The sequence below is a fragment of the Monodon monoceros genome, unplaced genomic scaffold, assembly GCF_005190385.1.
Source record: "Monodon monoceros isolate NGI ecotype Baffin Bay Population unplaced genomic scaffold, NGI_Narwhal_1 Super_Scaffold_5, whole genome shotgun sequence".
Lineage (NCBI taxonomy): Eukaryota > Metazoa > Chordata > Mammalia > Artiodactyla > Monodontidae > Monodon > Monodon monoceros.
Window position 1 is genome coordinate 106,178,443 of NW_021703782.1, and position 27,238 is coordinate 106,205,680.

At 52.4% G+C, this 27,238-nt stretch overlaps 1 protein-coding gene across 6 annotated transcripts in view; it reads right to left on the reverse strand.

The window, feature by feature from the left end:
* Positions 1 to 3,770: 3,770 nt before the first annotated feature.
* Positions 3,771 to 27,238, reverse strand: part of ZER1 (zyg-11 related cell cycle regulator) — a 29,062-nt gene continuing 5,594 nt past the window's right edge. For 4 of the 6 annotated variants that reach the window (XM_029203068.1, XM_029203070.1, XM_029203069.1 and 1 more), the window contains exons 2-17: positions 20,741 to 20,992; positions 19,293 to 19,443; positions 18,632 to 19,068; positions 18,143 to 18,319; positions 16,679 to 16,793; positions 16,385 to 16,531; positions 15,880 to 16,053; positions 12,105 to 12,320; positions 11,173 to 11,214; positions 10,887 to 11,006; positions 10,073 to 10,188; positions 9,537 to 9,725; positions 8,279 to 8,376; positions 6,548 to 6,650; positions 3,954 to 4,168; positions 3,771 to 3,848 (exon numbers count right to left, since the gene is read on the reverse strand). In XM_029203068.1, the coding sequence (XP_029058901.1) occupies positions 4,111 to 4,168; positions 6,548 to 6,650; positions 8,279 to 8,376; positions 9,537 to 9,725; positions 10,073 to 10,188; positions 10,887 to 11,006; positions 11,173 to 11,214; positions 12,105 to 12,320; positions 15,880 to 16,053; positions 16,385 to 16,531; positions 16,679 to 16,793; positions 18,143 to 18,319; positions 18,632 to 19,068; positions 19,293 to 19,443; positions 20,741 to 20,898 (2,301 nt within the window). In that variant the 5' untranslated portion in view covers positions 20,899 to 20,992 and the 3' untranslated portion in view covers positions 3,771 to 3,848; positions 3,954 to 4,110. The other 2 variants (XM_029203072.1, XM_029203073.1) reach the window with 2 other exon arrangements.

Consider the following 27,238-nt stretch of genomic DNA (forward strand, 5'->3'; position numbering starts at 1 on the left):
CGGTAGCTGCGGCCGAGTAGGCCCTCGAGCCCACAGGTGCCTGAAGAGGCTGAGGGCGGGGCCGGAGCGCGCGCAGCCGGTAACTCCCCCACCCCCACCCCCCACCAGCCAGGTAACTTTCGAAAGCCGGGGAGCCGTCGGGAGCCTCGACCCAGCCCCACTGGGGTTCCACCACCAGCCCCAGGGCCACAGCCTAACGCATGCGTACAGCTTCCTGGACGCTTCAAAGATCCAGGTGTTGTGACTTCAGGTTGCAGAATTGTGCGCGGTTCGGAGATGTGACGCCTGAGGCCTCGAGAGGGGCAGGACTCGCCCAAGGTTGCGCCGTGGTGATACCCTTACGTCCTATTCATTTTCAGATATTGCAGATGGGATGAGAGCAGAGTGGAGGTACGTGGTGCAAGTCTGACTCTGACTTGGGTCAGAGTCAGAAATCCCAGCACTGCCTCTTCCTACCTGTATGAGTTTGGGCAAGTTACTGAACCACTGCGAGCTCTGTTTTCTGTCTGTGTAATGGAGATGATAATAGTACCCCCCTGCTGAGGTGGTTGGAGGACTCAATAATGGAAATAAGAGTGTCTAGCACAGGACTGTCTTGTCTCCCCGGCTCTAAGCCAGCACCTACACCCTTCAGCCTTGCCCAACCCAGGGCTTCAGGCCAGGGAAGTCCCAGTGCAGCTTTGATTTGTATAGAGGTGACTGGGTATTTTAAAGGGAGAATGAGGGAGTTGAGATGGGGAAGGGCAGGGGCTTGAAGAGACTCAGAGCAGTGAAAAATGACAAACAGTGGGTCAGGGTAAATGCTGATTGGGCCAGCTGTGTCTGCTATCTGGCAATAATTGAAGTTCAGCTTCTATCCTCCCACAGAGACTGGGAGACAGAGGCCGGATCCTTCCTGATGACTACATTTTAAAGGGATGGCTATCAGGTCCTTGAGAAAGACACTCCTGAGTTGTAGGAGGTACAAATACACCTCAGAGGGACAGAGAACGCATTCACAATTGTGAGCCCTTTTTAGTAAACGCTCTAAGAAAGGGTGGTCAGGGGCCTGTGGTCAGGTGTTGGTTAAAAACAGTAAATTCTTTTGGCAGCCTGGAGCTTTCTCAGGCAGGCACATTAAGGGGGGGCTAGGGTCATCCTAGGGATGTGACCTTGAGCTGTTAGAAGCTATGTTAGTGTTTAAGTCTTTTAATGTCAGAGGTGGGAGTGAATGAAATCACTTGCGCTGAAGTCTGTAGTTGTTTGGTTTTTTTGCGGTACACGGGCCTCTCACTGTCGCGGCCTCTCCCGTTGCGGAGCACAGGCTCCGGACGCGTAGGCTCAGTGGCCGTGGCTCACGGGCCCAGCCGCTCCGCGGCATGTGGGATCTTCCCAGACCAGGGCACGAACCCGTGTCCCCCGCATCGGCAGGCGGACTCTCAACCACTGCGCCACCAGGGAAGCCCTGAAGTCTGTAGTTTTTATAGGCCAAGGTTGAGGCCTAGTGGAGAAGAGGGCTTGGAGCCTGGCTACAGTTTGGTCTAGGAGAGGGCCTTTGTCACTGGGCACTGGGGCACACCGCCTGGCATGTTTGGGAATGGTCCCACTTGATCTGGGACCAGCACCTAGACTGTTGCTTGGGGAAGAGCTCTCCCTCATCGGGTGCCGCCTCAGTAGGGCTTCAGGGGCACGGAAGTCACTGCTGACAGCTACGCTGGGACAACGGGTGTAAACCAGGACCATCCTGGGCCAAAGCTGAGTCATCTCAGGATTTGGCCCCGGCTCCTTCATCCCCTCCTGCTGGCGCCCTCGCCCTCCACTCTGCTGCAGCCACGTGGGCGGCTTCGTGGTTCTCCCTGCGAGGTCTTCTCCTGGCAGGGCCCTCTGCCCAGGACACTCTTTCCCTGGACCCCTACAGCCAGGCCTGGCAGCCCGGTCTTTCTGCTGGATTCAGCTCGCATGTCTCCGCTTGTGAGAAGCCTCCCATGCCCAGGATACCACGCTGTCCCTTATCTGCACGTATGCTCTTCCGTCTCCCTAAGGGGCTGTGGCCCAGCTAACTCCAGTCTCTGCTGCACACTCCCACCGGCCCACAGGAGGGGCCTGCTCTGTGCTCCCTTCTCCCTGCTCCTCACACACTGGGTCATAATCTCATATTTAACATTTGTCTCTACCATCAGACAGCCATTCTGGGCGGGGGCCCTGTTGGTCTGTTGCCAGCTGTACCCTCAGTGTCTGGGCACAGCGGTGTGGAGAGACTGCAGAGGAAAAACAGGTGCTCCAGCCCGATCTGCCACCTGTCCCCAGTCTGCAGTTGACCCTCTGGGCTGGGCACACAAACTGACCCAACGCACCCTCACTCAAGGCCCACTGCCTGAGCCATCCCAGGGCCCTCTCCAGACCCCATCCCTTCCACAAAAAAAGACACTCTGCTCCACTTTGCACAAAAATGTATTTCTGTGACATCCCAAAGTACAGACATTTACCCAGGCCCCAGGTGGTAATGCAATGCAATGTGAGCTCTGCCTGGGGCCTGGCTCAGGCCACGTGAGCATGGAAGGGAGGGGCAGATGTGGCCCATCTGCTAAGCTGAGGGACACAGGGCAGCTGGCCCTTCCCACAGCTGGGAGCGAAAGACCCCAGGGGAGAAAGGCCAGGTGCCTCTCCCCTGGGCTGCTCATCCAGACCACTCTGTCTGCAGGCAGAAACACCAGGAGAATCCAAAAACAGGCCCAGGGAAGGAGGAGAGAAGAAAAGCCACCCCCCAGGGGCCACCTGAAGAGTCAGCTCTGCTCCCCAGCCCTTGTTCCAGAGGGGCCTCCTCACCGCCGTCTGTGCCATGAGAAGCAATTCGGAGTGACATCAAGGGAGGACCACAAGATATTTCAAGATACGTTTGTGTCTCACACTTCTCTGAAACAACAGCACGGAGGTTCCCGAGGGAAAGCCTGGGGTCAGTATGGGAGGGGCGCGGGAAGGGCCCCAGAGGGCCGGGCAGGGCCGCTGCAGGATGTGCCAAATGCTGGTCTGGAGGTGTCTGCCTGTTGCCACCGGGAAAGGCTGGCTTGGGGACCTCCTGCCTGTGAGAGAGGTGTGGGGTCCTCTGGGCAGCGGGGCAGGCAGGGGCGAGTGAGGCAGGCTCAGTTCTGCTGGTGGGGTGCCTGGGCACCGTGGGTGCTGCGGGCAGATGAGGGGTAGGGGGTGAGGGGAAAAAGCCCCTGGCCCCAGGAGGTGCTGGCTTCCAGGGTGGGGGGCAGGTTCTGGATATGTTTGGCAGAAGGGGCAGTGGAATCTGCCTGAATTCTGACCAGCCCTGGGCTGGGGCCTTCGACAGCCTGGGACCTGGTGGGAGACTAGGAGGCAGCCTCCATAGCAGCGTGGCCTCAGGCAGGCCTGGCCAGAGGGCAGCAGAGCCACTGTGAGCTCCACTCCTCGAGGGCCCTCTGGGGCTGGGACTGCCTAGACCTAGGCAGGCACGGCTTACTTGCTCGCCCCAGAGGCCCACAGCCGAGAGCACCAAGGCATTTGGGAGACCCAGTGGGGTTAGTTGTAATCTCCAAACCCCATTAGCTGCACCCAGGAACCTAGAGGGCGCCCTCAGGCTTTGGTGGGCGGGTTAGGGTGCTGGAGTGGGCTATCGAAAGCCCACTGCCTCTCCCAACAGGAAGGGAGGCCAAGGTCAGAGGCTATAGGGCGAGGGCTGGACACTCACAATGTTACAGGCATTTAGTCTGGCAGGCGTAGGAGTGAGTGTGGCAGCGATGAAGGCTTTGAGTTGGGGCTTGAGAATGGCCGAGGAAGCTGCGAGGACTCAGGGAGTGTTTCTTTTGTTTTTGTACAGAAATCATACACACAAAACTTCACACTTCCTAACCAAAAAAAAATAATATATATATAATATATATATATAATATATATATAATATATATATATTTTATATATATATATATATATATAATATATATATATCTCACTAATGTTAAGGAAAAGCGTCGGTTGTGCAAAAGTCCCCCTGTGTCCCTTCATCCAGTGGGAGGCTCCCCGGGTGGGGATCTGCCAGCTGGGCTGCTTGAGAGTGCTTCCTCCCAGCCTCGTGGTCCAGAGCAGTGGCGGCTGTGGGGGCAGAGGCCTCTATCTGGATGTATCCATGTTCTCCTCTTTAAAGTTACTGCAGTGCTCAATCACCTTGCTGGAGACAATGAGAGAAAGAGGATTGGAGGGTGGGCTCGGGTTGGGGTGGACCCAGCCCCTCCCAGCTGATCAGGCTGCTGGATTTGTTAGCCAACGTTAACCATGATGTTGACGCTGAATGAGATGAAGTGTACAAAGTGGTGGGCAGAGTGGCCAGCATGTGCGGGGTGCCCAGGAAATGGTACTTGTGGCCACGAATGCCATCAGCCCCGCGTGCTCCCCTCCTACTTCCCCAGGCCCCCTTTCCCACCTCTCAGTGCCTGGGCATCTGTGGTTAGGGGCTTCCCTGAATCAGCTCAGGCCTAACCTCCAAAACCTTCTGGTCTTTTTTTCAGCAACATCTTCCTTCTTCACCTTTTCCCTGTACACCCAGGCCTTTTTCTTCCCCAAAGTCTACTGGTGGTCCCCAAACTGGCTGCACATCAGATTCACCCAGAGATCCTGATCCAGCAGCAGGTCCGGGTAGGGCTAGGGCAGCTGTGCTTGCACAAGTACAAGGGCCCGACACCCTGCAGCGGCCAAGTCCCCGTGCAGCGTTTGGGAATCACCCCTCATGCTCAGATCTCGAGTCTGTCTCCCACTCTAGTCTGGCCCTTGGGAACCGCCGTCAGGTGTCACCCTGAACCCTGCACGGCCTTCCCATTCACACTAAGCCTCTGGGTTGGTGGCGTGTGTGTGTGTGTGTGTGTGTGTGTGTGTGTGTGTGTGTGTGTGTGTGTGTGTGTGTGTGTATGTGTTCACTGCAGCCTCCATGTGCTAAAGAGGTGGCATTGGGATGCCTGGGGTGGGACAGGACTGGTGAACAGGCAGAGGGATTTCTCCTAAGCACCCTGCCATCAGGCTGGCCAGCTTGGGTACACACCTCAGGTCTTACAGAGATGTTCAAAGTGACTGGGGTAGGTTACGGGTCAGTCTTACCCAGTGCTTCTCAAACCTCCTGGGAGCCCTGTTGACAGTGCACATTCCCAGGCCCACCGGAAAAGAAAATCTAGAGTGGAACTGAATGTTTTTAACAATCTTTTTAGGTGATTCTTTAGGGAGATTAAGTTGGAGAACCACTCATTTTACCATTCTCAAACTCAGACCAATCTGTCAATTAAATGTTTAAGCAGTGGGCTTCCCTGGTGGCGCAGTGGTTAGGAATCCGCCTGCCAATGCAGGGGACACAGGTTCAAGCCCCGATCCGGGAAGATCCTACATGCCGCAGAGCAACTAAGCCCGTGCGCCACGACTACTGAGCCTGCGCTCTAGAGCCCACGAGCCACAACTACTGAAGCCCGCATGCCTAGAGCCCGTGCTCCGCAACAAGAGAAGCCACCGCAATGAGAAGCCCGCACACCGCAACGAAGAGTAGCCCCCGCTCGCCACAACTAGAGAAAGCCTGCGCGCAGCAACAAGGACCCAACATAGCCAAAAATAAATAAATTAAAAACAAAAATAACGTTTAAGCAGTGCCTTTTTTTTTTTTTTTTTTGCGGTACGCAGGCCTCTCACTGTTGTGGCCTCTCCCGTTGCGGAGCACAGGCTCCGGAAGCGCAGGCTCAGCGGCCATGGCTCATGGGCCCAGCCGCTCCGCGGCATGTGGGATCTTCCCGGACCGGGGCACGAACCCGTGTCCCCTGCATCGGCAGGCGGACTCTCAACCACTGCGCCACCAGGGAAGCCCAAGCAGTGCCTTTTGCCGACAATAACTGCAGAAACAGCCAGTGAGTAGTTGTCTGGGGGGCCTCTGAGCTCCAGGCCCCTCCCCCACGATACTCTTTATTCTGTGCTGTGTTTAGAACTGGGGTAAACGTAACCCTGTTCTCTTCTAGAATGCATCCTGGGAAAGCAAGGTCGTTACTGCTGATTGCGACACGTAGCATCTCTGAGGGTCTCTCTTGTGCACTGATGGGTGTGAGATCCCGGTAGATGATATTTTAGACCCGGTAGTGAAAACGACACAGCAGCGGAAGGCCTTGATGGCCCTGCCGTGTCCGGGACCTTCACATTCAGAAACTCATTTGCATTCTGCCTGATCCCTAGAATGTATTTTACCATACTGTGTCCTCTCTTTAGTTGGAATGTCTTTGGCCAAAAATAATGACAAGTTCTGACCTGACTTGCTAATGCCCAGGGATGAGAGGACGTAAGAAAATAAAGCTTACAGATGAGGGCAATGACGCTCCGCTCAGAGCTTGGTCATCCAGTTTCCGGCCGCACTGTGGCCAAAATGACACTCAGGGAGGCCCCAGCTGGACGTCAGTATGCTGTCCACTTCCTCACTCAGCTGAGTTGCCCCTGGGAATTTCAGCCATTCCTAACCACGAGAGGGCCTGGCTGTGTCCCTCACTCCCCCAAGTCTAGGCTCCAAGCAGAAACACTGCCAGTCTCTCACCGGGCCATTTCCTTGGTCTCTTGCCGCGCGGTTGCCATCTTGATCATGTCCCTCAGGAGGGGCATCCCACCTTCTTTGATCAGCAGGGGGCAGTACTTGTCCGCTGTGGATAGGGACCGACAGCAGGTGATCAGGGTGGGATTTCTATCAGCCTGTTGCCCAGAAACCCACCCTTGCTGCAAGAACTGCCCTCCCAGGAGGCGGGATGAAGACTCGGCCCTGAGTGAGGGCACTGCTGCAACCGGCCAGGAGCCATGTTTGCCCAGCCCTGGGGCCCAAGTTCCTGAGGCCACCTGGGGGAAGCAAGGGGTGAACCCCTTGGAAAAGGCTCTTCCCTTCTTTGCCTCACGGTGGCATTTTCCCCCGCCAAATGTCACCCAAACCAGCACCTTCTACTCTGAGAAGTTTTTGTAAAAATAGAGCTTCCTACGCACTGCCCTTGGCTATCCTGATTCAACAGATCCAGGAACCTGTTTATTTGTACTTTTAACAAAATATTTCCAGCCAGGATGGAACCACCAGGGCTACCTATTGGGTGGCTTCATGGTTCACTCCAACAAAGAACATTCTAGGGCTCGGTATCCAGGGCTATACACTCCACGGAGAACACGGGCATTTCAATGGCCCTCCAGCAGCTCTATGTCGTAGGAGCTATTTTTATCATCTCCATTTAATGATGAAAGAGCTGAGCTTCAGAGAGATGAAGTTATCCACTCAAAGTCACTCTAGAGGCTTGTCTGAGGGAGTCCGGGCTCAGGGCTCTTCCTCTGTGCTACACTGCCTCTTTGAGGTAAGGTGCTACTTTTTAGTAAGACTAACCTCAAGAAATAATAAAAAATTGGCAAATGCTTACTGAACAGCTGGGATGTGCCAAAGCACTCTTCCAAACACTTTACATGTCTTATTTCACAGCAATCCTATGCGGAAAGTACTATTACTACCCCATTTTAAAGATGAGGCAAATGAGGCACGGAGAGGTTGAGAAACCTGCTCAAAGTAACACAGGCAGTCTTCCCCCAAGGCCTGCACTCTTATTCACTCTACCAGTAGCAGGACTGAGCAGTATCCAGGCACCAGGGCTCAGTACTTTCTGCTGGTTCTCTTTTCACATCAATCTTATGAGGTAAGTGTTATTATCCCCATTTTACAGAGGAGAAAACTGAGGCCCAGAGAGGTTAAATAACCTGCATGAGATCACATAACCAGTAAAGGAGAGAACCAGGGGTCAAACCTGGTCTGCAATCAAAGTCTCTCGGTGCTGCACCCTCTTTTTCCACTCCCCCAAAGCCACTGAGCAGAGGACAGTTCAGGCTCTTCTAAGAGGGGGTGGGAGTCTCTCCGAGGAAATGAGTGAGACTTGTTTTCAAGTTCTCTCCTGTTCTCTCGGATGTCTGTTTCCTCAGGGGTTAGTTCTTGGTTTGGGTTGGTCTTACCCTGCCTTACAGAAGGCATGGAGATTTTTGACTATCCACTTGTATGGAAGCAGGAAACATTAAGAAAGCTGTCTGGGATCTCTGGATGGGCCGGCTCTTCTGCCAGGCCTGCTTCTGCCGATGAGGCAGGGGCCAGCCATTATGCTGGGTGTCCCACCAATGCCAGAAAGCGGAGGGCTGGGTGCTGAGACGCAGACACTGACACCAGCTCTCATAGTACTTCCACCTGGATTATCACCTCCCTGAGGGCAAGTCTGCTTTCAGCCGATGAGTGAACAAAGGGTTAGTGGGTACTCACGGTAGACAGACACCAGGTTGTACAGGGCCCAGGTGGCCCAATGCTGGCTGACAGGTGAGATGCCCTGGGGAAGGAGGCGAAGAATTGGCTCAAATGACCTATAGGAAGAAAAATCAAGGTCACTTTTTTTTTGCCACTCTGTGCGGCTTGAGGGATCTCGGTTTCCTGACCAGGGAATGAAGCCAGGACATGGAGTGAAAGCCTGGAATCCTAACCAGTAGGCCACCAGGGAACTCCCTCAAGGTCACTTTTTATGCCGGGCATTGTGGGGGGAGGTGCATTGTCTCTTGTTGGGGGTTTGTCCTCACTGAAGGGTCCCGTGGACAAATGATGAGCAGGCCAGTAGGATGGAGGGGACGGGGGGCACCCGGCCCTTCAGGCTCCACAAAGAGAGCGCCCTGGTGAGAGAGGTCATGAGCATGAGGGAGGTAGGAGGAACACAGATCAGGTGGTGCAGAAACTGGGGACCACGGCAGGGAGGAGAGCCCCAGCCTGGGAGGTGGGGGACAAAGGACCCTGGGAAGCAGAAGAGATTGACTGCACTTCCCATGATGGCCTTCTACTACGCATCATTTGGAGTCATGGTCCAAAAGCCTGAAAAATGTATGTGCAACCTCCACCCCCTCCCCGGGCCAGTGATTCCACTTCAGCTCTCCTCTGAAATGACAGTAATTGGAGTGTCGGCAAAGCCACGAGCATGAGCCTGTTCCTCCCAACACGGGTTTTCAACTTCAATGTCCATCAATACAAGATGGCCCAGGTGCGCACAGAAAGTGACTCAGTCATAAAACGATGAGGGAGACGCATAGCTGCGGCTGGAAATTCACACACGAGATAGTAAGACTTGATGCCAGCTGGACTGGAGGTAATTAAATCTGTGCATAGAAAACTGCTGGAAAGGGAGACGCCAGAATGTTGGGGGGAGATGCTCTTTTAGGGAATGAATGGTTTCCGTTTTGTTTCCTGTTGCGTGTCTGTATTTTCTCCTTTTTTTTTTCACAACTGGACAGGTATCAAATGTTTGTAAACGACAGGCTTTGGGTACACACAGGTGTCGATGTGAGGAAACAGGCACCAAACTGTAGAGGTGAGATGTGCGCATTTACATGCTGTGCTCTACGTGGACTACACCTCGGTTAGTAACACCTGACACAGGACTAGGAGGAGGGCAAGTAGCTCGCACCAGACCTTGTTGGGAAGGAGCATCCTGTCCTAGCACTTACCCCACGTCCACGTCCCACGCCTCCCCACTCCGCACCTGTAATTGATATTTCTCCGTGAGTTGATGTCCCAGCTCTGGATGGCTGCCCACATGCGCTCCTCTACCTCCTCCCGCTGGGGTTCACAGATGCCCCAGGCCTCAGGGCCATCAAACATGATGTGGGAGAGGACGCCACAGGCATTGTAGGAAACCTCAATCCCATCAGCCTTGCTCTCCAGCAGGTTGCTGCCAAGAAGAGAGAAAAATGGAGTCCTGATCCCCAAGTCCCTCTTCAGATACCAGCTGCTGGACCCCAACTAAAAGACCAGATACCAGAGGTACTATTGATTTCTTTATCACTTATCATTTGTACCCAGATGACTTCTAAAGGGGATATAAGGCCGCTTAAGGTAAGATACAGCTACAACAGGACCATTCGTGGAGGGTTGAAAGAATAAGAGACCACATCATAGAGTGAAGGCGGCATTCCTAACAGAAATCTAGGCTAACAGCAGTTACTGGAACTGAGCACTGACTAGAGCTCTAAGCATCCTGGCAGCCAAGGCAAAAATGAAAAGAAGAGAAGTACCAACCTGAAGACACTGATGAATTGGGAAGTCATTAGCTGGGGCCGTAGCTCCTTCACCTCTGCCACATTCCCCAAGAGTCCTAGCATATTCCGATGCAGCTCCTGCTTCTCTGGGAACTCCTGGCAAAACGAGAGCCGTTGGGGGTCATATCAATGAGTACTTAATTAGTGTCTGATACTGGTAACCTAGAAGCTTTATGAGCATCTGTCTGGCCATTTCAACTAGATAGACAAAGCGGGGGTGGGGCGGGGGCGGGTGCAATCTGCCGCTCTCCTACCTTCCGGTACACCTAGGACAGTGCTGGGTACACACTACAAGGGATTAAAGTGGTAGAGCTCCCTGCCACAAAATCAAAGGCTGAGTGGAGATCTGACCTATAAAATTATGAATGGGACAAACATGATTCTGTTTACCAAAGCTCAAAATATTAGTCTAAGGGAATCCTTTTGGAAACTAGAGCAAGACAGTCAAGAATGAGTTTTAGGATGAACAGACCATCCTACTGGACAGAATTCTGTCTGGCTGATACCTCAGTGGACCCCAGCCAGACCTGGAGAGTCTGAGAAATCGTGCTGAGAAGGACGGGGCTGAGTTCTCCCTTGGAGGGAGGGCTCTAAGGGAGCGCCCAGCCAGGTCGTCTGGGTCAGGGAAGACCTCTGGAGCTTCTTCCTGTTGGCAGCAAATCCTGGGCTGGCGGGCCTGTGAGTTGATCCCCACTGCCCTTCCATGGGAACCATGGGGAGAGGGGTTGCTGGGGGACATGGGGACAGAAGAGCGGCCAAGTGGGAGTCAAGGAGGCTCCTGGAGAGGGCGCTACCTTCAGGCAGTCCAGGAAGAGCTTCATGCCGTTGAAGTTAAGGAACATCTCACAGTTGTCGGGAGTCTCATCCGTGATATTCCACAGGGCGCTCCAGGAGAACTCCATCACCTGGTCACACTGAAGCGGGGAGAGGGCTCAGCACAGGTTCACCTGGATGGGCCCCCAGGCTCCTGGCACCCGGTGACAGGGTCCCCTGACACAATGTGGACACCCCCCCAGGGGCAAGCCAGTCCCTTCTCAGGCTAGGGGAGGGGCAGGGTGGCTCCATGAAGACTCAACTTACTGTCTTGTCCAGCAGCTTCTTCTGAATCAGCTTCAGCATGGTCTGCGGGCAGAGAAGAGAGCTCGCCAGGGGGCCAGGGCTTCAAGAGCTGCCACGTCCCCCAAGAGCCAAGAGGGAGGGAAGAGTCAGCAATTCTATTCCTGTTAATACATCCTGACGAGACCAAATCTGCCTCTCTATTTGGGAGGCTGTTGGGAGAAGTGCCACCCACGGACCTGATACTTGGCATCAGGACGCCTGGGTGCTAGTCCTGGCTCGAGCCTGACCCCACGTGGCTGTGGGCACGGCCCTCCTCCTCTGTGGGTTTCAGCCTCCCCAGTGATAACTGAAAGGAGGAGACTAGATGTGCCTTCCTTTCTTCAGCAAATATTTATTAACTCCCCACTGTGCACCAGGCCCTGCGCTAGGAAGTGCCGGGGACGGGATGATGGAAGGAACAAGCATGGCGTCTCTCCCTACGGAGCTCACAGCCAGTGGGGAGGCTAATGTTAAACAGATAGGCCCTCAGATATTTATTTAATCCCAGTTGGGAAGACATAAGAGGGGCACTTGGTCTGAGGAGGCAGGAGTGACTTGTACAGTGGGACCCAACAGGAGAGTGGAGGGGCTGGTAGAGGATGACAGAGTGTTCTCTAGGTGGAGGAAATCTACGGGTCATCAGCAACTTTCACCGTTAGGAAATTCTTCCTTTGGAAGTAGCTGTTTTTTTTTGGGGGGGGGGTGGCGGCTGTTCCACGCGGCACACGGGATCTTAGCTCCCCAGACCAGGGATCGAACCCGCAGCCCCTGTATTGGAAGCTCAGAGTCTTAACCACTGGACCGCCAGGGAAGTCCCAGGAAATTCTTCCTTTGGTCCGGCCTAAATCCTCCCTTTGGGCAGTGGGGCTGTGGAGGAGGGAGGGAGAGGCAGCCCCCACCACGCGCGCACGCACCACGACAAAGCCCATCTTGCCCACGGCCTCCTTGTGGTCGTTGTCCACCTGGCAGACCAGGGCGTTGCACAGGTGCACGGCGATGCGCTGGATCGACTCGTCCTGCCGCGTGGGGTTGAGGATGCTGAGCAGGAGCTCGTTGACTCGGCAGTACTGGAACTCCAGCTCCTCAGGGATGCTGAAGTTGCAGAGGGTCAGGCAGCAGTTCCGCTGGACCTGGGTGGGGCCAGGAGACAAGCGGGGCACAGTCAGGGTCAGCCTTGGGAGCTGGACTTGAGGGGCTCTCTAGAGGTGTGAGATCATCCAGAGCTGTGGTGGTCCACGGAGGCTGCCTGGAAGAGGAGACTACAAGGCTTTTTTTTTTTTTTAATATTTTTTAAAAACGTGAACTGTAATATACAGAAGAGTGCATAAAACACAAATGTATAGTTTTGCAAATAATTATAAAGCAAACAAGCTTTTCAACAACCATGTAAACACCATTTGGGTCAAGAAACAACATTGCCAGCACCCAGAAGTCCCCACATGTCCCTTCCTTGTCATAAGCCCCTCTCCCCACGAGAGAGCCCCATCCCTGCCTTTCACTTGAAAGATTCTCCAGCATCTTGTGGCTTTTTGTTCAACCACAGGTTTGCAAGATCAACCATCTTGTTATAAGTAGCTGAAATGCATTTTTTTTTTCATTTGCAGTATAGAATTCTAATTTATTTATGCAGTCCACTGCTAGCGGACGTTTGGGTAGACTTCAGTGTTTGGCTACTTCAAACAATGTCCTGTACGTGCATCCTGGTGTCCATGTGTGTGGGCTCCTCTAGGGCACCCACGCGCAGGGTGGAGTTTCTAGGTCACAAGTTGTGCACGTCTTCAGCTTTACCAGGTAACACCAGACTGTTTCCAAGGTGGCTGTACCAGTTTATACTCCCACCAGAAGCACAGAAAAGTTCCAGTCACTCCACATCCTCAATTACTCTTTGTGCTGTCTGTGGGTTTCTTTCTTTCTTTATTTTACAGTATTCTCAGTGCATTTTCCTCATAATTTCCTTCCATGCTTTCTCATTAGATACTGGAAGTTCACCATACTTCATTACTTATATAAATTAGAGGATATCCTAATCCTCTAATTAACTTGTTAACCCTTGTTAACTCTGTCCTTTTTCTCCCCCACAATATACATATATTTCGTAATTTGAGAAAAAAATTATTTAAAATCATAAAAGCAATACTTACTATAAAAATTTCAAAAAATACTATCTGAGTAGAAAGTTATAAAGTCCCCCACTTAATTCTTCAGAAGTAATTGCCGTTAAAAGTTTGATGCAGGACTTCCCTGGTGGCGCAGTGGTTAAGGATCCGCCTGCCAATGTAGGGGACACGGGTTCGAGCCCTGGTCCAGGAAGATCCCACATGCCGCGGAGCAACTAAGCCCGTGCGCCACGACTACTGAGCCTGTGCTCTGGAGCCCGCAAGCCACAACTGCTGAGCCCACGTGCCACAACTACTGAAGCCCACACACCTAGAACCTGTGTCCCGCAGCAAGAGAAGCCACCGCAATGAGAAGCCCACGCACCACAACGAAGAGTAGCCCCCGCTCACCGCAACTAGAGAAAGCCTGCGCACAGCAACCAAGACCCAATGCAGCCAAAAATATTAAAAGAAAAAAAGGTTTGATGCACAACCTTCTAGATTTTTCTACCATGGAAATACAAATGTATACTTGGGGGAGGGGAGAGGCGAAAGAAGGTTTTATCCATATTGGTACAAAACTTCTCTTCACTTATCAACATGCAGGGCCATCCATCTTTCCATGTTAGGATGTACAGATTTACCATCATATCCCATGATGTGGGCAGATCTTACGTTAATCTTTCAGGTCCAGGCCCCTATTGCTAAAACATTTTGGTTGCCTCTGACTTCTTATTTAATCAAAAAGGGAGGATGTACATGTATCTTTTTCCTCTAAGAACATTTCTAACTGTGGAATTTACACCAAAAGATAAATGCATTCACAGTTTTGGCAGGTTCTGCAAGTTGCCCTGTGAAGAGGTTGTTCAGGTCACACCTCACCAGTGGAAAGTGCGAGTGTGTTCTTCCCCTGACTTTTGTCAACGGACATCATCAATCTCTCGAGTCAAAAAGTGATTATCGGGCTTCCCTGGTGGCACAGTGGTTGAGAATCTGCCTGCCAATGCAGGGGACATGGGTTCGGGCCCTAGTCTGGGAGGATCCCACATGCTGCGGAGCAACTAGGCCCTTGAGCCACAACTACTGAGCCGCGCGTCTGGAGCTTGTGCTCCGCAACAAGAGAGGTCATGACAGTGAGAGGCCCGCGCACCGCGATGAAGAGCGGCCCCCGCTTGCCACAACTAGAGAAAGCCCTTGCACAGAAACGAAGACCCAACACAGCCAAAAATAACTAACTAACTAAATAAAATTTAAAAAGTGATTATCTTGTTACTTGAATTTCTATTTCTTTGAAAGAGTTTATGAATTTGCGAGTCTTCAACTAGCATTCTTTTCTCGTTAAAAAAAAAAAAAAAAAAAGACAAGCCTTTTACCTGATTATAAAATCAATCTCAATGCAAGAAGAACTGTTGCTCTAAAGTCTGGAGTTGGCAGGCAGTGGGAAAGGGGGCCTTCTCATCCCTGCAGAGACTATATCCCCACCAGAGCCTTTCTGGAGGACAATGCAAGAACACGTACCAAATGCTTTAAAAATACACAAACCCACTGCTCCAGCCATTCTCCTTTTAGACGTGTCTCATGAGGAGCATCAATTACTTGTATTCAGCAAAGCCTTATTTGAAATAGCAAAACATGAAAAGCAACCTAAATGTTCAACCGTGGGGCTGACTCAGTAAGTGCAGCCCGTGTATTCGGGGGAGCCCCGTCCTGCTACCCCTCGGGGATGGGGCTTGACCACTGCCTCTGAGCCCCAGCACAGAGTCAGCACCAGGGCAGCCTCTCCTTGGATGAGAGCACTTCACACTATGTTGATACCAACACTTATGAAGCCGACTTGTTCAAACCAGCTGCTCCGGGGGGAGGAGAGCTGGGATTGGAACTTTCACTTTCTAGTTAGTGCATTTTCTATTACTTGAATTTGTTTTCTAAGCATTAGGTATCTCACTTTTGTAATCAGAAAAGAAACAATGCTTTTAAAATTTTGTTGTAAAATGTTTTGTTGATATGGGAGATGTTCACATTTACAAGACGCTGTTGAAATGAAAATCCAGGTTATACAACAGTACACACAGAATGGTCCCATTTACTAAATAAATATGCACAGACTAAAAGCCAGAACAATAGATATCCATTGTTAATCTTGGCTCTCTGTGTGCTGGGATTACCGGTGTTTTGTTTTTTTTTTTCTTTTATACCTGTAATTTTTCTCCAGTAAAAATTTTGATTACTTTTATAATAAAAGCAGTTATTGAAAAAAATACCCACCTCAGCAGAGTGTCACTGGGCAGGCTAAGGAGTTAGCACGAGCAAAGGCCCAGAGTCAGGAGGACAGGGCCCCTGGGGGAGGGTGGCAGTGGGCGATGGACTGGCCGGGTGGGGCCAGGTCCCAGGGCCCTGAATGCCAGGTCCCAGAGTCTGGCAGCAATGCAGCGGGAAAGGGGGGTTGGGGGGGGCGGTACAGAGCCAGGAGAGAAAGGGTGAGAGCAAGCATGGCACCGGGAGGGCTCTGCGAGCCTGCTGGCAAGGCTGGGACACACAGGGTGAGCAGGAAGTGGGGTGTCTGGGTCAGAGCAGGCAGCGGGTGGGGGCTCACCGTCACCTCCTGGTAGGATTCCATGCCATTCAGCACCACCTGGATGACCTGCCGGCGCAGCCTGATGCTCTGCTCTGAGCGATACTCGGAATTGGTCAGGTAGAAGAGGGCAGCGCTGCCTGTCACTTGAATGTTCTTGTCATACTTGTGGCACTTGAGGGCCGTGATGACCAGCTGTATGAAGACAGAGTACGGGCCGGGGTTGGCCAGGCCTGTCCAAGTTGTGCGGGGACAGGCCTGGGGCTGTGAGAGGGGCTTGGACGGTCCTCTGGGGCAGGGCTCAGCCTGATCCTGCTGCCTGAGGGCAGAAGTAGGGGTTGGGGAGCAGAAACTGGGGCAGGCCACAGTCCTGGGACGAGGCCAGCGCTGGGGCAAGTTAGGCATTGCGAGGCGGGGCTGGGGTTTGGGAGGCGGCACGGCCGGTGTCCTGGGGAAGAGGAGGGGTGTAGAGGAGGGAATGGTGGGAATGGACCAGAGCCCAAGGGCCCCCAGGGTCGGGACTGACCTTCAGGGCCCGCAGAAGCTGGTTGCAGCGTTCAATGCGTGCGATGTCGAAAAGCAGGTTGATGGCCCGTGAGGTGATCTCCGGCCTGTGCTCCGTGTAGGCCTCGATGGCATTCAGCACCTGTTCCTCATTTTTGTCACCACTCACCTGGAGATGGAGCATGATCAGAACATCCCAGAAGAGGCCAAGCACTGGGATGCCCGATCCCAGCGCCGCCATCTCTAGGCCCAGGGCAGACCCCTCCTTCCCTTCTCCCAGGGCACCCTGGTCCTCCCCTCCCCCTCCCCCTCTCACTTTGTAGGCCGGAATGTGCGTGAGGCGGCACAGGGAGGTCTCGAAGAGCCCAAGGAACTGCAGTGGCCTCTTCAGAGCCCGGAAGGGCATGATGCTGCTCTTGGAAGGCTCGATGCTGAGGGAAGAGGGTGTTGGGGTGAGTGGCCTCGGGCCCGGGGCTGCCCTGGGTCAGCACAAACAAGGGCCTCTCCCTGGGGGGTGGCGAGGCGTTTCCTTGGGGCCCTCTGCTAGGCCCTCCGGCCTTGTCTATTTTGTTTTTGATTTTTTTTTTTGGCTGCGTTGGGTCTTTGTTGCTGAGCACAGGCTTTCTCCAGTTGTGGCGAGCAGGGGTTACTCTTTGTTGCGGTGCACGGGCTTCTCACTGGGGTGGCTTCTCCTGTTGCAGAGCACGGGCTCCAGGCATGTGGGCTTCAGTAGTTGTGGCATGCGGGCTCAGTAGTTGCGGCACGTGGGCTCAGTAGTTGTGGCACGTGGGCTCAGTAATTGTGGCACACAGGCTCAGTAGTTGTGACACGCGGGCTCAGTAGTTGCGGCACACGGGCTCAGTAGTTGTGGCACGTGGGCTCAGTAGTTGCGGCATGCAGGCTCAGTTGTTGTGGTATGCGGGCTCTAGAGCGCAGGCCCAGCAGTTGTGGCGCACGGGCTAGTTGCTCCGCAGCACATGGGGTCTTCACGGACCAGGGCTCAAACCCGTGTCCCCTGCATTGGCAGGAGGATTCTTATCCACTGTGCCACCAGGGAAGCAGAGAAGTCCCTTTTTTTTAAAGGCAGGGGACGGACATAGACCCCACCTCTTGATGGGAGGGTGACAAGGTCACACTGTAGAGAACATGTGGGATAGGAGATACTGTTGCAGCCATCTTTGGAGAATCCTATCTGCCATTCTAGTGAGGATGTGTCACCTTTAGGTTCCCCCAACAGTCATGAAGGGACATGCCCATCAACCAAACCCCACTCCATTCCGGTGGGGGAGAGGGTTTACGGCCAGTGACAGCTGGATGGGTTTGAATCAGCTCTCTCCTCCAAACAACGAACCTGGGGACCAGCCTGTCTGCCGCATCACCTAATGAGTGGCGGGTATGCTGGCCTTACCTTAATACCACCACACCAGCTCCGGCCCGTCTGAGCGCCGTAATCTCCCAGTCACTCCCCGTGCAGTACCTCCAGCCTTTGCACGTGCTGTCTCCTCTGCTAGGACACCCTTCCTCTGGCAAACTCAGAATGAGCTTTCTGCACAGCCTGGGTGCCATTCCTCCTCCTCCCTCCTTCCTGACCCTCAGGGCAACCCCAGAGCCCTGTGCAGCCCTAATAATGACCCGTCTGTCCCCACTAGCTCACACAGACTCGGGAGGGTCTGATTTGTTTCTTTCTGTCCAGCATCCAGGACAGCACTTGACAGAGGGGCACTTGGTCAATGCCTGTTGAATGATACCCTGTTAGCAAACATGGCAGGTGGGTCCCCACCTGGTCTGTCCTGCATCCTCGTCCATCTTAGAGATGCTGCAGTTCTCCAGGATCATGTGTCCAGAGATGTCCAGGGACATCAGGTTCCCCAGCTTCTGCACAAAGAGGCTCAGCACCTTGCGAGTCAGCTTGAACTTGTAGTAGCTGGAGAGGCGGTCTCGGGAGATGTCCAGGTGTCTGGAGATTGGAGTTGGGGGCACAGGTCAGGAGCTGGACACAGACTGGGGCTGCCTCATAGACCCCTGCTGTTTCAGTCCATGGCAGGGGAGGGCCCATCCCTATTACAACCACTCCAGGGCGTTCTGGGAAAAAACGTGCTGGGACCCAGGTGCCCTTAACAGCTCTGGTCAGACCAAAACAGTGGGTTTAAGGAATAGGACTGTCTCTTCTATCCCCACCTTCTGCCTGGCCGGGGGCTCAGGAGTCTTCTGGGACTGACAATCCGCACCTCCCCCCCCCCACCCCGCGAGCTCTGGGCTCACAGCTCACCGCAGCTTGTGCAACTGGACAATAACACGGATGTGGTCGTCAGACAGGTCCATGTTGTAGAGCACGAGGGACACCAGGCTGTCTTTCCACTGGGTTAGGAAGGCCGCGTCGCTCGTCTGGATGCCCGAGAGGTCCAAGGCGGCCAGCGAGTTGAGCGGCCGCAGCAGGGACTCCACGGGGACCCCATCGATCATGCGGCCCAGGTTGAGGAAGCGCAGGCGGCTAAAGCCCTCGAAGGTGAAGTCCTTGACCAGCACCTGACAGGTGGGGTTGACGAGGCACTCGTCTTCACAGCCCCCCGGGTTCTCCTCCTCGTAGAAGATGTTCGCGCAGCCGAACAGGCTCAGGGACACCAGGGTGTGGCTGAAGCTCCTCAGCGTCTGCAGGCTCTTGGCGGACAGCTTCTCGCAGTTGGTCAGGTACAGCTCCACCAGGTCCTGGCAGCGGGCACAGCCCCATTATCACCTCTGCACCCACACCCCAGCCTAGGCCTGGCCCTGAGCCACACGTGGGGCTTGGGGAGGGGTCTGCACGAGGGGGAGAGCCCTGGAGGCGCCTCAGGATTCCTGGGCTGGAGGTGACCGGTCCTGCCCCAACTCTGCCTGACCGTCTCAGGGTGGCCTCCCCTGGCCATCCCCGGTGCCTGGTGACCAGGTCTCACCTGCTTGCGAATGGCTTCCAGGTCCTGGTCCTGCACCAGGTCCTCGCGGAGGTGGATTCGGGTGAGGCGGGTGCTGCGGGGGTCCGAGAAGAGGCTGAAGAAGCTCTCATGCGGCTCAAAGTTGCAGGCGGCATTGACCAGCTCCACATACCTGGGAGGGAAGGAAGCCTGGCTCAGGGGAGGGACCCGCATGCTCCCTTCAAGGCCCAGCACAAGCCCTCCCCTTCCTCTGAAGCCTTCCCTGGCCACCCCGGCAGCAACCTCCATCTCCTCCCCTCCTCTTCCTCACAGCACCTGGTTGGATCCTGACTACCCTACAGATGAGACTAAGGGTGGCCCCAGCAACCAGGAGTCCAAAGGTAGACCAGCTGGTGATAAAGGGGCCTCTATCAATGGCAAATCCCAAGCTCTTCCCCACCAAACTGTAGACGCTTCTATAACAAACATACACGTCCACACTCCCCATCTTCTTTAAGCCAGCTTCTGACTTTGATCAGCCCTTCCCAGAACCCTGTCCAACAGGAAGACTGAGCCGAGGGGTTTGGAGTTCCCAGCTGGGTACAGAGCAAGCGCTCAGCAAAACTCTGTCGAGATACCAGCAGGTGCTGGTCTGGTGGAAAAGGCTGTGGAGTCATACACCACCCTGGCTTGGCTGTTCACTACCTGGGCAACTTCACACGAGTAACTGCAATTCCCCAGACCTCAGTTCCTTCATCTGTAAAATGGACACAACTCTGCTCTGCAGTGTCCAATATAGTGCCTGACCCACATTAGATGCTCAGAATGTTTTTACAAGTTGGGCTCTCAGGTCACACACAGGTTCCCACTTTTATAGGCAACTGTCTGGTCTAACAATTTCCCTCTGGGCATCTGGACCGAACCTCCAGCAGTCAGGCCTGTATATCATCCTTCTAGGAGCCTCTATTAGTGGGGAGTCCCTTGGAGAAGCCACACAGAGATTTTCTGAATGATCTGATCCCTGCTCAGGGGTCCATTATTCTGGCACTGGTGCATAAATATGTATGTATTCAGGTTCACACACAGACACGTGTTCACAGGCACAGGTGCATCGTGTGTGTACGCACACGCGTGTGCGTACACAAATACACACACAGGACAGCATATAACTCCTTCATTTATATTATAGGAGAGGTTTCTACACCCTCTCATAGGTGTAATGCATACCTGCAGTTTTACACTCAAACCTACCCTGTGCTGCAGAAGCCCACGTGTGTGCAAACACATTCCTTCACGTGCGCCCCCCTCCACACACATACCAACATGCGCAATTACAACTTTACAGTTATGGAGGGGCCAGTGTTCTCTTGCACCCACGGATACCCACGTGTGTGCATATCCCCACGGGGGGGCACACACAATGCTCCCAATCTCTCCGTACACACTCATGCTGAGGCTCAGGCCCCTGCCCCAGCCCCACGCCTGCTCACTCGTTGACGAGCCGGTCACAGATCTCGCTGGGCAGGAAGATGTCTGGATGGAGCCGCAGAGTCTCCTTGTCCAGCAGGTAGCCCAAGGTGCCATCCAGGTTGCGCAGGCAGAAGTCAGTGCAGAGGGCCATCAGGGACTCAGGGGTGTCTGACGCCATGCTGGGAGCAGACAGGTAGGCCACTCTGGGACAGGGGCCCCCAGGGGCAATGGTGACTCCCTGACACTCACAGGATCATTAGCTGAGCCACGGCCTGGGGAACGGGAAAGAAGCTAAGTGAGCCATGCATAAGGGCCAGAACTACCAGCTGCCCTATGTCCACTCTCTAGTAGAAAAACTGAGGCCCCTGGATGGCACATACAAGCTAGCAGCTTAGCAGGGTCAGGGCCCGGGACTCCTGATTCCTCCCTTCCCTGCCCTGCTGTGCTACCACCTACGTGGATTTGACCTGCAAAGAACAGGGGGCGTTGTCTGAGCATTTCTATGACCTCCCAATGTCTGTGGGCAGATGTGTGTGTTGGGGACCCAGTGCTTGGGTGGGGATTACAGGGGATTTTTTTTGGCCACAGCACACGGCTTGTGGGGTATTAGCTCCCTGACCAGGGATTGAACCCGGGCCACGGCAGTGAAAGCACCGAGTCCTAACCACTGGACCGTCAGGGAACTCCCTACAGGGTCTTTGGTTAACAGCTAAATTGTGGTGTCCGTTGCTCTGTGTGTGTGAGTGTGTGTGTGTGTGAGTGTGTGTGTGTGTGTGTGTGTGTGTGTGTGTGTGTGTGTGTGTGTATTACCTGTATGTAGCTGTCACTGTTTGAATGCTTAGTATGTGCCAGGGCTTTAAAGACACGTCATCAGTGAATCTCATTGTATATGATTAAGAATGAAGGCTCCTCACGAGAGCAATGAAAATATACTTCCACATAAAAGTTGTACATAGTGGTATTATCCATAATAGTCAAATGGAAACAATTCAAATGCCCATCAACTGAAAAACGGATAGACAAAAACATGGTATAGCCATGTAATGGAACCTTATTTAGCAATAACAGGAATGAAGTACTGACACACGCTACAACACTGCACCTTAAAAACATTATGCTAGGGCTTCCCTGGTGGTGCAGTGGTTGAGAGTCCGCCTGCCGATGCAGGGGACCAGGGTTCGTGCCCCGGTCCGGGAAAATCCCACATGCCGCGGAGCGGCTGGGCCCGTGAGCCATGGCCACTGAGCCTGCGCGTCCAGAGCCAGTGCTCCACAACGGGAGAGGCCACAACAGTGAGAGGCCCGCGTACCGCAAAAAAAAGAAAAACGTTATGCTAAGTGAAAGAAACCAGTCACAAAAGGCCACGTATTTTATGATTCCATTTGTATGAAATGTTTAGCCAGAACAGGCAAACCTACAGAGACAGAAGTAGATTAGTGGTTGCCTGGGGCTAAGAGGTTGGTGGGCGGGGCGGGGATGGGGAGTGACTGCTAATGGCTGTGGGTTTCTTTTTGGGGGGAAGAAAATGTTCTAAAATTGACTGTGGTGATGGTCGCACAACTCTGTGAATATCCCCGAAACCCACTGAACTGTCTGCTTTAAATAGATGAACTGTATGGCATAGGGATTACAGCTCAACAAAACTGTTATTAAAAAAGTAAGGTCTTGGGCTTCCCTGGTGGCGCAGTGGTTAAGAATCTGCCTGCCAATGCAAGGGACATGGGTTCAAGCCCTGGCCTGGGAAGATCCCACATGCTGCGGAGCAACTAAGCCCGTGCGCTACAACTACTGAGCCTGAGCTCTAGAGCCCGCAAGCCACAACTACTGAAGCCTGCGCGCCTAGAGCCCGTGCTCCACAACGAAAAGCCACGACAATGAGAAGCCGGCGCACTGCAACGAAGAGTAGCCCCCACTCACCACAACTAAAGAAAGCTTGTACACAGCAACGAAGACCCAACACAGCCAAAAATAAATAAATAAATTTATTTATTTATTAAAAAAAAAAAAAAAAAGGTCTTGGGACTTCCCTGGTGGTCCAGTGGTTAAGACTCCGTGCTCCCAGTGTTGGGGGCCCGGGTTTGATTCCTGGTCAGGGAACTAGATCCCACATGCTGCAACTAAACATCCCGCATGAAGCAACGAAGACCCTGTGTGCTGCAAATCAGACCCAGCACAGCCAAATAAATTAATTAAAAAAAAAAAAGTAAGCTCTCATCAGACAGAGAAACACAAATACTGTATGATATCACTTACATGTGGAATCTAAAAAATAGAACAAACTAATGAAAATAACAAAAAGGAAACAGACTCACAGAAATAGAGAACAAACTAGTGGTTACCAGTGGGGAGAGGGAAGGGGGAGGGGCAAGACAGGGGGAGGGGAGTAAGAGGTACAAACTATCATGTATAAAATAGTTTATAAGAATATATTGTACAACATAGGGAATATAGCCAATATTTTATAGTAAGTATAAATGAAGTGTAACCTTTAAAACTGTGAATCAGTATGTTGTACACCTGTAACATATAATATTGTACATGAACTATACCTCAATAAAAAAAAAGTGAAGTCTCCTACTACCTTCATGACCTTGAGATAGGTAAAGATTTCTTAAGTAGGACTCATAAGGGAAAAATGATAAACTGATATGCACTGAAGTGAAGAATGTTCATTCATATACACACAAAAATTAATTTGACATGGACCACAGACCTATACGTGAAAGGTAAAACAATAGGTTTCTAGAAGAAAACATAGGAGTATATCTTTATGATTTTCGAGTAGTCAATAATTTCTTAAATAGGTCACAAAAAAAACAGAGAGAAACTGATAAATTGGACTGCCTCAAAATTTAATATTCTTTTCATCAAAAGGTACCATTAAGAAAGAGAAAAGGCAAGGGACCTCCCTGTTGGCGCAGTGGTTAAGAAACTGCCTGCCAGTCCAAGGGACATGGGTTCGAGCCCTGGTCTGGGAAGATCCCACATGCCGTGGAGCAACTAAGCCTGTGAGTCACAACTACTGAGCCCACATGCCACAACTACTGAAGCCCATGCACCTAGAGCCCATGCTCCACAACAAGAGAAGCCACTGCAATGAGAAGCCCGCACACCGCAATGAAGAGTAGCCCTCGCTTGCCGCAACTGGGCAACGAAGACCCAACGCAGCCAAACATAAATAAATAAATAAATTTATAAAAATAGGAAAAAAAAAAGAAAGAGAAAAGGCAAGCCACAAACTAGAAGACGTTTCCAATAATATATCCAACAAAAGGCTTGTATTCAGAATATATAAACAACTTCTACAGATCAGGACATAGCATCCAGTTAAAAAATAGGCAAAGGACTTGAACAGGCATTTCATAAAGGATAAAGAAATGCGCAATAAACGTAAAGGAAAGGAAAACCATAATGAGATACCATTTTGCACCCACCAAAAAGGTTCCATTGGAAACAATAGTAATACAGGCAACACCCAGCTTGTGTTACAGTGAAGCTATGGAACGAGGGGAAGTTACCCACACTGCTGGTGGGAGTATGAATTGGTGTGAACTGGCAGTGTAACTGGAATACTGTGTGACACTATCTACTAAAGCTGAACAAACACATATGGTCAGTGTTCAGCAGCTCCACTACCAGATATACACCCATCAGCAATGCATATAAATGTTCACAAAAGGACACAGACAAAATGTCCACAGCAGCACGATTCCTGATAGAACAGAACCTAAATGTCCACTGACATGAGAATGAATATTAGGGTCCACTCACCAGTGAAACACTACACAGCAATGAGAATGTACCACCTCACAACAGCTTGGATGGACCTCACAATGTTTAGTGAAAGGAGCCAAACGCAAAAGAGTGTGTACTCATATACTGAATGAATCCATTTATGTTTTACTCCCTTAAGTTAAAAAACAGGAAAATCTGGGACTTCCCAGTGGTCCAGTAGTTAGGACTGCACGCTTCCACTGCAGGGGGCATGGGTTCGATCCCTGGTTAAGGAACTAAGATCCTGTATGCCGGGTGGCATGGCAAAACAAACAAACAAAATAAAAAAAAACAGGAAAATCTAATCTGTGTGGCAGAAGTCAGGACTGTGGTTACTTTGGGGGTTTGGTTCGGAGCTAAGAAGCTTCTAGTCCCTTATCTGAGTGCTGGGCATACAGGCATGTGCACTTCGTGAATATTCAGGGAGCTGTACATTATGACGTGTGTACTTTAAAAAATGTATACTGCGATTCAACAAAGAGTTAAGGAAATGGCCTGGACACCAAAGAGGTCCACGTTTAAAAGGAATTCGGGGTTCAGCGAAGTAACGATCTAACTGACTATGCACCCTCAGCTACAATAAGTGGCTAGGAGAGAATGAAAACTGAACCTTCACGTCCAAGTTGAGTGAACAGGATAGAAAACAATCCACCATTTATAGACCTGAGGACAGTCAGGAATTAGTCCCAAACCTTTTTCCTATGAGAGTTTACATCAGAAAGGGGAAAAAATAGGCAAAATGAATCTATGGTGTTAGAAGTAAGGGTGGCGATTACCTTTGCAGGGAGGCAGTAATTAGAAAGTGGCAGGGGGGCCTCTGGGAGGGCTGGGACAGGTGTGTACACCTGTGGAAATTCATCAAACTGTCTGCTCATGCTTTGTGGTCCTTTCCTTATCTATATTATCCTTCAATAGCTATTGCTTTTTTTCCTTTTAAGTGAAGGCTCTAGGTTAGACAGATCTATGTTTCAATCCAGTTCCACAATTCATGGGTCTATTACTTAACCGCTCTGGACCTCAGTTTCCTCGCCTGGAAAGTGGGGACAACAATCCCCACTTCACAGGGCTGTTGGGAAAATGCCTCATCTCAAGCTTGAGATGACTCAGTACACAACAAATGGTGGTTATGAGCCCACCTTACAGATGAGGAAACTCAAGCTCAGAGAGAGCGGCTACTCTGTCCAAACTGGCATGTGAACCTCATCTCGTGGAGGGTTATGCAGGAGCTCAGTTTGCCCCTGGCTTCTTGGAGCCTCCTAGTCCACATGTGAGCCTTCCAGGATGCTCAGGAAACCGAGTGGGCGGCCACAGAACGCTGTGCCCTTTGCAATGGCCAGTTCTCAATTCTGGCAGCACCATTCACTGGTGACCGTGCTCTAAGAGCTCTGGAGCCAGGCCAACCCAGCTCCAATTCTCAGCCCTGCTGCATAAGAGCCGGTGAACTTGGGCAAGTGTCTTCACCTCTGTGCCTCAGTTTCTTCTCTAAAATAGAGAACACTGTGTGCAGATGGACATGGAACAATACAGAAGGGGCTCAGCGTGGTGCCTGGCACATAGTAACTGCTCACTAAAAGGCAGCTTTCATCATCAACATCTCTTTCTCCTGCCTCACCTGCCCTGGGCCCTAGAGCAAGGTCTGTTCCTGCCCAGCTCCAGGCCCTTGCTTCTCAGGCCTGGGTCTCCTGCCACAAGGCCTACTGTGCCAGCTGCCCCAGTGGTGCCATGACACCCTCGAGGAAAAGCACAAGAAACAGGCTGCCTGGACCCTGGGCATGGCCTTCCTTTGCCTGCACTCACTTTCAGATCTTGACCCAGAAGGAGCACCGCTGGCAGGGAGACATGCCCTGCTGGAAACTGCCAAGTCCAATCTCTTCAAGCAGTCACTCAGGGCTTCCAGAAGTGGGACCAGCTCTGCGGCCTACTCACCACCCCCCGACCCCCTACTCCCGCTGAACTGGCCTCCTTCGTTGTACTGGCAATAGGCCAGAGGCACAAGGTCACCTTCGGACCTTTGGTCATCCACTTTCTGTTCTAAATACTGCTCCTAAACCCCCAAACACATTCATGTCCCTCTTCCAGGAAGCATCTCCCAACCACTCCAGCCCACAATCCCTTTGAATTCTCCTCTTGACTCAGCTCATGTCTATGCACCCTCAGGCCTTAGTGTCACTTCCTCCAGGAAGCCTTCCCTGACCCTCCAGGGTGCTCTTGCTGTGTGCCCCCATAGGCCCTACCATAACAACTAACATTTAGGACTGATGCTGTTTTAATTATCCAGCTTCCCTGCCAGACGGCCAGCTGCACGAGGGCAGGAACCGGGCTGTCTCCTCTGACATCATCCCTGTACTTAGCCCAGGGTTACTGTCTATTGAGCACTGTAGGTCCAAGGGTGAGCGAAACCAGACAAGGTCTTTGTCCTCGTGGAGCACACTGGCTCTGGAGCGAGACAGATCTCCACCTAAGAAGCACACAAACCCATGCCACGGAACTGGGCCCAGTGCTCTGAAGGAGAGGGTGGGACCTGGGACCCTGGGTGCCCGTGCCAGGGGACCTGCCCTGGACTGGGGAGTCAGGGCAGGCGTCCTTGGAAGTGACATCTCAGCAGCGACCCAAAAGATGAGTCATAGTTCACTCCGGTGGCGGGGAGAGAAGGGAAAGGCGTTCCAGGAAGAAGGATAAGATGCTCACAGGCTGAAAGGGCAGAGGGTGTGCGACACTGGCACCATGGGCCCAATACCACGACT